The following is a 12,500-nucleotide window of genomic DNA, read 5'->3' on the forward strand; positions in this document are numbered from 1 at the left end:
TGTGCTCACATTTTTATGGATTGAGGTCTGGACTCTGGCTAGACCACTCTAAAATCATAGAACAAGCATAGTGGTAAAGAGAAAATCAACATTAAATCAATATTGGCCAGGGGTATGAATAATTTTGTTCTTAACTGTAGGCTACATCTAAAAGTTAGTGTGCTGGATTGAGGAGGGAGCATTGACATACAAGTCTAAACAGAAGGCTCCCTGCTGTTACATGTTGGCCCTCACACACAGCCTCTTGAGAACTGACCAAACTTTGGCATTTTGATGGAAACGACATTGTTGCCAGAGAATTCTTAAAAAGGATGCAGACAGGCTGTGTTGTTTGTCTAATCTACTGATGCTGCCCTGCTATTCTGTGATATTTTAGATACTGATGCTGCCATCTGTTGTACAAGCGTCGTCACTGCACGTTATCCAAATCAGCCTTGCGGTTTCCATAGATACTGTTTTAAAAGTTGCAGGTTAGTCAACAAGGTGTCGGGTTCCATAAGTTTGTTAGTGAATGTCAATATCCTAAAATGTTTGCCTGTTAAAAATCATATTTTTCGGCAGCCCTTATTCCATCAGTAGCCTATTTAGTCTGCACAAAGGCACGGACTATCTGTGACGCGACTGTATAATAGACTTCAGCGTCAGCAGGCCTAGTTTGTAGGCCTAGTTTGTAGGCCTAGCCTACCTATCAGTCAGCATGACATCAAGGCATATGAAACCCGATACGTCGGATTTCTTGAAGAAATTTGCAAGGGTTTTGAAAAATCCAGATATAAAATCATTTCAGGTAAGATAGCTCTCGAAGTTGCTGTAGGTCAACTAGCCAGCCAGAATATGAGCCAAAACGTTTAACGTTAGCCTTTGGGTGGTGGATTTGTTAAATGCATTTTTTAATATAGCCTAATGTGTTTTGTATTTACTCAACGTTGTATCTGCAATGCCTTACCATAGTGGAGTGATGATGGAAAGTATGTGGTTGTCAACTGGACACTTTGTGAAGAAGAGAGAGGAAAGCACAGGAAAGCCCTGTCGATATTGAAGAGGGTGGAGGACACCACGTCCCTTCGCAGGCTCTTGGGTTGCCACGGTTTTAAGAAGATGGCAAGGTCTGTCATTTTACCTGTAAGCTTCATATATAAGGCATAGGCCCTTCAGTAGGCTATCCAGTTTAATATTTCATGATGTAGCCTAGCATATTCTCATGGCTTTGAAGGGATTTTTTTGGTTGGTTTGTACTGTGCAGGAGATCCAGTTCTGATGTCCTTGTGTTTGAGCATCATGATTTTGTTCAGAGTAGAGAGGACAACAAGAGATCAAAAAGTTCAGGGTCAGGTTATCATTTGGGAAACATGGAAGAGAGTTCACCCTGTATGTCCAGTGATGTGCTCTCAGACATGTGCTGTAAGTTATTGTCTTAAGAATGGATTGTAATTGCATTACTTCATTACCTTTTAAATGATTGTTGATTGTTATGGACAAACAGTTTGCTCAGTATTTAATGCAAGAATGCACTGCCAGTTTCTCCAATAAAGAGGAAAAATGCCAGAAGTCTCTATCAGTACATAAACTACAGCAGTCCAGCACCAGTAGCAGAACCTCAAGATCCTCTTCAGCACGATCCTGTCTCAGACCCACCATGCACCTCTCTATCTCTGGTTGAAGTCCAGAGGCCAAAAGAAATTGATCCAGGTAATTCACTGCAAATGATCAAGAAACAGGTAAAGAGTGCATTGATGAGTATATTTTTAAAAATTCATGTACTGAGGTTGAGGGGAGTTTGTCCGACAGGCCTTTTTGGGTGGTCCGTCATAGAAATGAACACATAGCTACTCTTCACTCTTACATACATTTAATGTTGTTAGGCCCAGGGGGAAAACACTACAGCAGTATGCTGTAATGTTATTTACACATTACTGTGGTCACATTTCCATTGTGATTTACAGAAAAGAGTTTGGGTTTGCCAGCAGAGGAGCGTCCTCTTCAGGAGAGCATCCAGACTAGTCTCCTGCCTCCACTGTCTCCACACCCTCAGGATGTGGGAGTGTCTGACGACTTGATCAGCTGAGTGTCACGAAAGACTATACACAACAGCGACTGTGATCAACACAACCATGCCACAACTTTTAATACACCTGAGCCTCTCCCAGGGACTTGGGTATTCCTTCAAAAGTAATGTTTTATTATGTGAAACAGTCAAATGATACCAGTTGCAAGTGATGCCATTTGCAGGTATTTGTAATACTTATTTTTAAATACGTTCAGATGATGAAATGGAAGTCTGCGCTCATGATTCTTCTGAAATGGTACTTGAAAGATTTAATCTCTTGTGGAGGATAATTAAGAGGAACATAATAGTTGTCAGAGTGAGACAGAGCAGCCCTAATCTCTTGTGGAAGAGTACTTAACAGAAATATAACGGTTGTCAGAGCGAGATAGACCAGCCCTAACATGAAAGTGGCTGATATATTAACATTGCCTGTCCAGACTGCAATATTGCGATATCCTACTGGGCATAATTGCTTAAGTTAGATGTGGTTATTAGACTGCAGATTGTGGTCAGTCCTCAGAATCTTGCGACAGATTGTCTGTGAGACCAAACTCTAGGCTTCATTTTAAACTGCACCATGTTGACTCTCAAATCTGCACATTTGGTCGCTATCCAGTCTTGGGCCCCTGGTCTACATAGTAAAACAGGTCTTCCTCCAACGACTGGCTTCTACTTACATCCATCTCAGCACGCTGCTGCACAGTTTTCCCCTGAGTCATAAATAGTCTCAGGAGTGTTTGTGTTCACATTATGTAGGTATGGCATTAAAGGTTGAGTCTGTTGATATTTGTGCTCAATAGCCAATAAAATGACACCCCTCCCCTCCGTGCTCCTTAAGCATGTTGACCAGGATTGTTAATGGCTTGGTCAGAGCGATTATCCCAATTTATACAACCACAGTTGTGTATGAACAGGACTGTGGTCTGTTTTTAAGACCCACACAGGGACAGTCAGACAACCACGAGGAGCAATTCATTGAATTTGACATTTAGTATTATGAATTCTTCACCTTAGCCTATATAGTCACAATGTACTGTACATTTTACATGTTTATTTGACCGAAATATAATACTACATATTCTACTGCTACACTCTTAGCAATTATGTGTATACTATTTTGGTTATAAATCAAGCATTACACTTGAATTTTGTCTTCACGGATGCTTTCTTTTATTACTCTCCTATTGCAACAGAGTAAAACTGTAATGGATTAGACCGCACTTAATGATAAAAAGCGCTTTTCAATATTTCATCATTTGCCGTAACTGTCAACTTCTCCAAAATGAGCTCTCAGTCTTTCCCAGGTTGCAGGCGAAGCAACTAGCATTCTTTGCATGACAGAAACCAAGCCATGGGGCTGTACTAATTTATCCTTTAATAATGTAATAATAACCTGTGGGTGCCAACTAGTCACCATTTGTTCAAGGTTTAATAATTCATGTGACGTGACCCAACCTGTGTCACCCAAGGGTTGACTATTTACCATTTCCAGAAACCAAGTGTTATTGTCAGCATGCTATAACAGGTAGAAAGCAGCATTAGTCAAACGAAGTTCATTTATGTGGAAACAAATAAGAACAGAGTGGGATCCTGTGATATGTAGGGCACGAGTCCTCCAATAAGAACATCTCTGGCTTTAGGACATTTTTAGACTTAAAGAAATAAAGATACCAAAGAAAGAAATGCAACATACAACAATCATATGCTCATGGATGTGTATTTTAATAAAAATAATTCTGTCAAAATTAAACGAGTACAATATTTCTTTATCATGTTTCCAGTACATAGGTATGTTTTTAAAATTGCTTTTCTTTTTTTTTATGATGTTTTAAAGGTTTTAAAAAGGTTCATGCTAAGTAGAGGGTAACTCATTTCACAATTGCTAAACTGAAAACTCAAAATAAATGTAAAATTATAACAGGAGTAAACTGTGCACAGCTTGTTGTATTCAGTTTAATTTCATGTGTCCTGCTTCTAGTCCTCTGAGGCACACAGGGATACAGAAGACAAGTGGATGAATTTGAAAAAATGAACACATTTTTTCAAAGAGAAGTCTAAAAAGATTCTCTTTTTTTCCTCACAAAAGGTCCCTATTTGCACTTGAAGTTGATATTAAATTTCTAATACAGATTATTTTTTTTAAGATGGCAATATACATTTTGGGTGGTTACTAAGATGAGTTCCAAAATACATTTGCCATGAAAAAAGCAATCTCGAGGCAAGACGCTCTACTTACAGTTGAGTGAGATGTCGACCTGATGCCTAGTTAGCCTCTTGATTTTTTTCCCCTCATGTTTCGGTATCAAACATGTATGGCTGTTAGCAGGTACACATGAGACTCCATGCAATAGGATAACGCCACTGAATGATTTCATCAAGTCATCTACTGGAGTTAAACTTTATTCACACATCATCTCAACTGAACATTACTGAGGATTGGTATGGGTGGTTTGTTTTATATAAAATAAAGAAAAAGAAAAGAAATGCCTCAGAACTTCAGATATCATCACAAAAGGAGAAAAGGGATTCGCAGTCTTGAGAGTATACCTTTCAAAGACATACCAACATGTCTTTTTTGGCTTTTAGCTCCTATTATTAAATGATTTAAACCTGTTATGTGGAAATGGGGGAATGGTCTAAAATGCAGTGTTCATAGCTGTTCTCTTTTCTTCTCTCTCTCTGGAGAAGTTTGGGAACTCTGTATTTGAAGGACACGTTATCCTACGAGGGGTGAACTGATACCAAACATATGCTACTGTGGATGAGGCCCGCTCCCACCTCCCCATCTTAAAACCCCCCTAAGCTTATGATCTATGTGATACAAACAAGCATTACATGGTTGCCAACAAACGTGAGGTATAACTGAAATATAGGTGTAACATCAATGCAACGTCAGAACAGGTGTGTATGTGAGTGTGTGTGTAAGAGACAATGTCCATATGTGGGTGTAACAAACAATCTCAAGGAGGCCAGCAGCAAACTTGATGAAATAATAAAAAAAAATAACAGCAACTAAGAACAGAAATGACCGGCTAAGCTACATTCAACACAGTGGAGCACCTCCTGCTGGGTGGGCGAAATACTGGGTTTATACATCGATTAAAAGTCTCTTTTCTGTTCTGTGTGCTAAAAGACAGTCAGTTAATAAGAACAAGGTACAAGTAAGAGAGAGAGAGAGAGAGAGGGAGAGAGAGAGAGAGATGAAAAAGAATGTAAATGAAAAGCAACAGATTTAAACAGTGGCTGCATACATACACCATGAAATCAAACAAATGAATGAGGTTGTAGCCACGTGTCCCATCGTGACCGAGTCAGTGTTTACATTGCCAAGGTAGCAACAGAGCTTGTGAAGGCCAAAAGGGGGTGGTAGGGGTGTGAGCCCGGACGACAGCAGACTAGAGAAATTCTGACTGATACAGATAAGGGCCGAATCAAAACAGGATACAGGCCAGGTCAATGCCTGACCCTTTAAAGAATATTCTGCTAGGCATATCAGCATAGATAAGATATGACCTCATGATTTATTGGTTGAGAAATTGCATTTGCACAGAGCCTTACTTGTGTGGATGTTGTTAAATCCAGGGAGGTAACTCAAACCAATCTAACACTAGTATGTACCTACTTAATATTTCAAACAATATATATTTTTTTCCGGCCTTAATAAGCCACAAAAAGTCAGAAACTGATAGGAATGCAGAATGAGCATTCTGCAAAGAGCACCGTTATCCAATCTCCAGAGACATTTGGTAATTTGGTGACTCCCGCCACAGGGTTGTACCTCCATAGCAGCTTTAGTCAGTACTGCCATGGCCTGGTCATCTGCTAAGAATATATAAGTAGGGCCATCATGGTTTAGTTGTTCATAACAGGTCAGTGCACTACTATAATAGTCATTGCATCAAATGAGTGAGCCAACTATTAGCCATGTAATCTTTTTTCAATCCTTTAATATTAGCACGCAAACACCACAGGGGGTTTTCCATATGGCCTGAAATAATGGATTTTAAACTTATTTCTGCACTTCAGCGTATAACGATGACCTCTCATTTTAATAAATCAAAAGGTAAACTCTCTATAATGTTGAGGTCATCACCCCCTGAAATGAACACAATTAAAAATATCCTTCACATAAATCTGATTTACTCTTAGGTTGGTGGCGCCACCCTCTGACAGTGGCCTGTAATAGCTGGTGCCTAAGACGCTTCCCTCAGAAGAAGGGGGGAGCATGACATAATCTTAGCCTTGTGCACTCTCACTCACACATATCAGTTGATGAACAGCACCCGGAACTATTTTGGGCCACCCCACTGAATGCCCATAGTAAGCTACTGAGGACATATTTTTTTCTTTTTATTCAAATCACTTGAGCATGGACTACTTGACAGAGTTTTTTTTTACTGCTAGATATACCTCTGTGCAATACCCCAATGCCATAATGAGTCTGAATACCTGAGTCCTGAGTGAGAGAAACCGGACTATGTCACTTGTTGTCACAACAGAGTTGCTAATGGAGATCCTTGATATGGAATACATTTAAAAATACTATGTGGGGAATCCACCCCTTTAAAAAAAGAAAGAAAAACGGAATTAGATTGGTTTCCAAAGTGAGCACAACCAACTGACAAAATATAAACTAAAAAAAAAAAGACTAGAGAAACAGAATAATAATTAATTATCTTTAAATAGTGTCACACATTTTTTTGTATTTGATAATACTAAATTAAAAAGAAGCCTCTCTTCTCCTGCTCTGCACATTCCTCTGCCCAACTGCCTCTGGCAAACGGCAAGCCACACACCAATTCAAAACGCGTGCTGTCCCCATGGCAACCAACTGGAAAGGTCCTCTTCTTAGCGGTCCTGAACATTGCCTGTGAAACACAGCCATCACTCATGTACTGAGGGCTGAAATTAGAATATTTCTTCTCAAAAGCCACAACGGCAAACATAATTGGAAATGTTGGTAGCATATAGACTCCCTTGACATTATATGTAAAAAACAGAAACAATTAAAACATAGATCTTTCTAGACAACAGAGGATGAATCAACATGCCTCCCAATGACAAGAGCCCATTTTACAGTTGATAATGCTGTTCGTTGGTGTATGTGTATGTGTAGTGTGTGTTTACATGCTCATCATCTCACCTTGACGGGGTGCTAGTGCAAAAAGCTGTCCACTCTGGCGAAGGAGCAGGATCCGGAGCGGACTCGGGCCATGAGCTGCACACACTCGGTGGCCTGGCCCAGTGCCAGCATCAGAGGCGGCTGCTTGGGCAGGTTCTGGGACTCTGTGGATGTGGACACACACACACACACATGGCAGGAGTGGGTCAGTGAGCCACAGCAGGACACATCAGCAACCAAAAAAAAAAAAAAGACAAGTAGGCCTATGATGGGCATGTGGCACTGCCCATTTATGGCATTGCCCACCCCACCGGGTGCTGTCTTGAATTTCCCCTTGAGGATCAATAAAGTATCTATCTATCCATTTATGGCACTGCTGTTTGACTGGTGCCAGGGGGAAGGTAAGCAGGAACCAGCTTGGAGACTTGAGGAGGACTATGAAGACTGTCATTGACATGGTCTTTGATGGTGGTCTCAAGTGAATCATTGTGAATGTCAGTAGATTTTGTGTGTGTTGTGAGTATATGAGGTATGAGCGAGTGAGTGTATAAGTCAGCGTGCGTGTGAGTGTGTGTGAACTTACCCAGGATGGCGCTGTTGAGTGCGGAGCATATGGCCTCTCTTTGTGTGGGGTCAAGCTGCTGACCCACCGGGCAGTTCCAAGGGTCTGAGTACGCCAGGAGACTGAAGGCATCCTGACAAAACATACACAAAACATATAAAACACAAACAAATGTGCACGCACGCACGCACACACACACACACACACACACGCACACGCGCACACACACACACACACACCAACACACACACTGCTATCAGCCACAACTTCCATCCCATAAGCTTTTTTCGTGGGAGCAGAGTTGCTGTTATGACACTAATATGCAAGTCCTCAGTGAGGGCTGGCCTCAGAGAAGCCTGATTTAAAAAAAAAAAAAAAACTGTGCTGGCAGAGGATTAGCATGCTGTCAGGAACGGGGCGATCTATTTCTAGACAGATTAGCCATTTCTGATGAGAAGCACCAGACTGCCGCTGATGAGTGATTTTGAGGCACAGAGTGAAGTGCCACAGAATGGAATGTGACTCCAGAGCTCATGTCAGTGTTTCTGTGTGACCGTGTGTGTGTGTGTGCGTGTGTGTGCGTGTGTGTGCGTGTGTGTGTGCGCGTGTGCGTTCTATCATCTTCTGAAAGACATTTTCCACTTTCACTCCTTTCCTCCCCTTTTTACAATCTCCACCACTCCTTGTTCCGTACTTTTTCCCTTTCCTCTCTCTTCCTCCTCCTCTTCCTCCTCCTCCTTCCTCCTACACCTTCTTTTTGAAGGCAGTTATATCAAAGGACTAGCTGAGGACCTTTGTGTATGTGTGGAAGCCTTCTTATAGAACATCTGCACTTCAAGCCAGCCTCTCTCTCTCTCTCTCTCTCTCTCTCTCTCTCTCTCTCTCTCTCTCTCTCTCTCTCTCTCTCTCTCTCTCTCTCTCTCTCTCTCCCTTCCTTATTCTCTTCTCATTCACTTCTTCTCTCTTTTCTACAAATTCCATCTGTCTATCATTCCATCCCTCCTCCTGCCTCCCATAATCCCTCCATGTCTCCCCAGCGTCTCTCCTACCTGCAGTATCTTTCTGTGGGTGCTGTTCTTGCCGTACTCCCCACGCGTCTCTCCTACCTGCAGCATCTTTTTGTGGGTGGCGTTCTTGCCATACTCCCGGCACAGCTGCTCACTGAGGGCCTGCAACTCGCGGCCAAACTGGATCATCCTCTCTGTGGCCGCCTGGTTGCCCCCACACAGCTGTCTGGAGGGGCAGTTATCATCTGGAGGGGACAGAGGCAGAAGGTCATGGAGCTCCACTGAAGGCTAAGGTCAAATATGGATTACAGTGCTGGTGGTGGTGGTGGTAGTAGTAGTAGTAGTAGTAGTAGTAGTAGTAGTAGTAGTAGTAGTAGTAGTAGTAGTAGTGGTAGTGTATATTGTAATTATCAAATATCAAACTTTAATATAATTACATTAGTAGTACATAAATTGCTGAATGTTAAAATAATAATATATAAACTAAACTAAAAGCATGCACTCAAAAGAGGCCGTGTGATCCGCAATAAACCGTTTACCGTCATGTTATTGACTTCTAAGCTGGATTTTACAATTAAGACTACTTTAAAAGCATCGATATGGTGACTAAATAGCTTTCAACATCTGACACCGAGGTCTAGCCTGCACATGGCTGCCATTCCAAAAACAAGGTTTCTGTTACACACAAAACATGCATCCTGGCAAACAGGCACACCAAATAAAAAACAACTTCCTGCCACAGAAACATTCTGTTCTTTTGAGCCACATGTACTCTGGCCAGAGAGGGTCATAAATAAAGTCTCAGTAACCTTGGTGACAAACAGCATTTTAAAACAACTTAATTCAGCAGCTTTTAATACAAGGCCAGAGGTAGCAGGAGTCAGAGTGATGGCCTGCGGAATGTGTGTGTCAGGGCATGTATGTACCGGTATGTGTACGTATAAACACGCATGTAATGCTATATTGATGTATAACTGTGTATTCAGGCACATACCTGCCACACCATTGCCCAGGCTGTTCTCATCAGCCTGTAGGATCTCCTGGTGTTTGTAGGTGCCATTCATGATCCGGGCGGATGAGTTCTCAGTCACTCCGTTACTGTAGTGCTCTGCCTCGATCTCCATCTCACTGTCGCTGGTGAATACACCCCACACACACACATACACACACACACACACACACACAGACACACACATACACACGGTATGACATTGACGTTCATAACACTCAGTCCCAATATAAACCCAATTAGCATTACATGACATTGGCACACACACAAACTCACACAGTATGACACTCATAACACTCAGACCCAATATAAACCCAATTACCATTACATGACATTAGCACACGCGCACGCACGCACCACACGCACACACAGGGCCCTTTTGACCCACCTGGTCTCCTGGTTGCTTGTGGCACTGTGAGGCTGGGACTTGGTGGAGTCGGTGGAGTTTGTCTCGGAGTAGTTGACCGAGGAGGGGGAGGACGAGGAGGAGGAAGAGGCTGAGCTGACGCCCGGGTATTTGTTGTGGCTCTTGCTTTTGCTGGGAGGGGTGACCCCATTACTGCATGTGGGGCTGTCTGCACCTGCGTGGGACATTACAGCAGGCAGATGACGTACAGCCTACCAGTGTGAACCATTGACAGACATTTAGATGAATGTTTCATTAGATTCCTTTATATATGGGTACAGCACACCAGTATGGCGGACTGGGATACACAAATGTGTATGGATGAATTCATGTATGGATGAAAGTGTGCCCAGCAATTATGGATGAATATACCATGAATATGCTTAGTATACTATCCAATAAATATTGCATACTTAAAAAGTCTCTACAACAGTCCACGTCAATACAATGTTTTCCAATTCAACACCAACACATCAGGGTTGTGCAAAATTCTGAAACTGGCTCTTAAATTCCAATTCAATTCTTGAATTTCACTTCACTTGTATTTCAATTGAGGTAGCAAACAGGAAGCAGAATTACAATACCAATTTTGCACAATACTGAAATACATCTATTCTAATGCTGCTTCTCAGATGGCGATACTGCAATAGTAGCACTATTCATGAGTCTTACAGCTATTGCTACTCAAATAACAGGACTCAGGTAATTATAGATGACAATCCGACTCTATAACGCTAGCATTACCTCCACCAAGGGGGCTATATTTTCGGTGCAGTTTGCCTATTTGTCTGGTAGCAGGATTACAGAACAATTATTGGCCTGATCCTCATGAACCTTGGTGAAAAGGTGTGGCATGAGCAAAGGAAGACGTTTTTGGAGCATATCTGATATACATGAGATATGGCATTCAGGCTTGACGGGGGTCTGAGATGTTTGAGTGTCCTAGCTCTATTTCTCTCTGTACACCCCAACAAAGCGTGAGGAACGCAGACGTGCCCTGTGGCAGGTGCAGGTGGTGCTTGGGCTTACCTGTGCTGTGCAGGTGGGGGTTGATGGCCCCATGTCGGGGGCTCGGGCAGGGGGACCCGGGGTAGCTGTCCTGGGATTTGGGCGAGCGCACACTAAAGCAACGTACCTCACTGTCTGTACCATTCACCATCTCCACAAACTGCCGACACCTGTGGGCAAAGGGGAGAGAATGGACAGTCAATGGACTGCATTTCTAAAGCACTTTTGTACTCCCCTGAGCACTCCAAGCACTTTACTATGTCATGCCCTCACCTTCACCCATTCACATACAAACACATGTACCGATAGCGGTGGCTGCCATACGAGGCGCCAACCTGAGTAGTTTAGGGTTATCTGTCAAGGACAATTCAACGGGGTCAGGAGGGGCCAGGCTCGGGCCGAACAACTGCTGGACCTCCTGAGCCACTGCCACCATCTCCACTGCGAAGAAGGAGAGGTTGACGCACACTGAGATTTACTGTAAACTGACACCAAAACAGATGGGACCAGCAGCTTCCATCCAGCCATCCTCTGCCCAGAGAGTCAGTCAGACCATAAAAAAAAAACAATACTAGAGCCACCTGGGACGAACTCCTCATTTAACACGGTCTTTCCAACAATACCCAGTTTGTAGTGGACTCAAAGCTCTGTGACCAACAGAACATTTAAAAAGTCCATATCTCTGGGAGACATTGTTTGGAAGTGTAATTAATTCCTAAGTGTATCTGAATGGGCCAGACACACTGCGATCTATTCACCTATTCAATATCTTCTTGATATCCAATTTCCATTTGTCTAAAATATCTTTAGCAGTGACTAAGGCCCACTGTTCCCATAGTTCTCTGGCTCTGCAGTATCTCTGTCTGTTGGAGCGCAACCCTATTATACATAAACTGATACCAGAGGCTGAAATATCACTCCAGTGGGGAAATGCACTCAAATTTGAACATGCTTTAAAACGGACAACGAAGCAAATAGTCCTCTCTCGTTTCTAAACTGAAATATTTTTTTTTGTTTTAACTCAAATAGATAGGACTAAAAAGAGGGTTTAGAGTATGCCACACATGCAATTGTTCATTTCAGTGAACCACTCAGTGTAAATCTTCACATAACATACATTCCAGTGCAAAAAAGGATAGCGTTTCATATTACATGTCTGACCACAAAGGAGGCTATATTTTCGACAGTGATAGGATTTGGCTAGAATGCAAGGGGGACTGATTATACAGCAGTTTGAAAAATTGTAAACCTATCCAATGTCTCCGGATGGTATGGCTCAAAGTCAAGGTTGTGATTAAAAAGTGAAACTGTAGCATACTCCTCTTGAGACTGTGGTTGC

The 12,500-nt window shown here is 42.4% G+C and overlaps 2 protein-coding genes across 6 annotated transcripts in view; one reads left to right on the plus strand and one right to left on the minus strand.

Moving 5' to 3' along the window:
* Nucleotides 1–460: 460 nt before the first annotated feature.
* On the plus strand, nucleotides 461–2,271 carry LOC121723301. 3 transcript variants are annotated; one of them, XM_042108893.1, is made up of 5 exons: nucleotides 461–787; nucleotides 952–1,106; nucleotides 1,244–1,401; nucleotides 1,519–1,718; nucleotides 1,965–2,271. In XM_042108893.1, the coding sequence occupies exons 1-5, from the start codon at nucleotides 698–700 to the stop codon at nucleotides 2,055–2,057; spliced, it is 696 nt and encodes a 231-aa protein (XP_041964827.1). In that variant the 5' UTR covers nucleotides 461–697; the 3' UTR covers nucleotides 2,058–2,271. The 3 variants fall into 3 exon arrangements, with proteins under 3 accessions (XP_041964827.1, XP_041964828.1, XP_041964826.1); XM_042108894.1 differs by having other exon boundaries at nucleotides 1,519–1,689; XM_042108892.1 differs by having other exon boundaries at nucleotides 1,519–1,689; nucleotides 1,944–2,222.
* A 1,477-nt stretch (nucleotides 2,272–3,748) lies between these two features.
* ranbp10 (RAN binding protein 10) overlaps nucleotides 3,749–12,500 on the minus strand; it is a 24,696-nt gene continuing 15,944 nt past the window's right edge. Inside the window, exons 9-15 of one of the 3 annotated variants that reach the window (XM_042108777.1) lie at nucleotides 11,183–11,331; nucleotides 10,136–10,328; nucleotides 9,733–9,866; nucleotides 8,781–8,983; nucleotides 7,753–7,864; nucleotides 7,191–7,333; nucleotides 3,749–6,915 (exon numbers count right to left, since the gene is read on the minus strand). In XM_042108777.1, the coding sequence (XP_041964711.1) occupies nucleotides 7,203–7,333; nucleotides 7,753–7,864; nucleotides 8,781–8,983; nucleotides 9,733–9,866; nucleotides 10,136–10,328; nucleotides 11,183–11,331 (922 nt within the window). In that variant the 3' untranslated portion in view covers nucleotides 3,749–6,915; nucleotides 7,191–7,202. Of the gene's footprint in view, nucleotides 6,916–7,190; nucleotides 7,334–7,752; nucleotides 7,865–8,780; nucleotides 8,984–9,732; nucleotides 9,873–10,135; nucleotides 10,329–11,182; nucleotides 11,332–12,500 lie in introns of all 3 variants that reach the window. The other 2 variants (XM_042108776.1, XM_042108778.1) reach the window with 2 other exon arrangements.

This window comes from Alosa sapidissima, chromosome 11 (assembly GCF_018492685.1).
Source record: "Alosa sapidissima isolate fAloSap1 chromosome 11, fAloSap1.pri, whole genome shotgun sequence".
NCBI lineage: Eukaryota > Metazoa > Chordata > Actinopteri > Clupeiformes > Clupeidae > Alosa > Alosa sapidissima.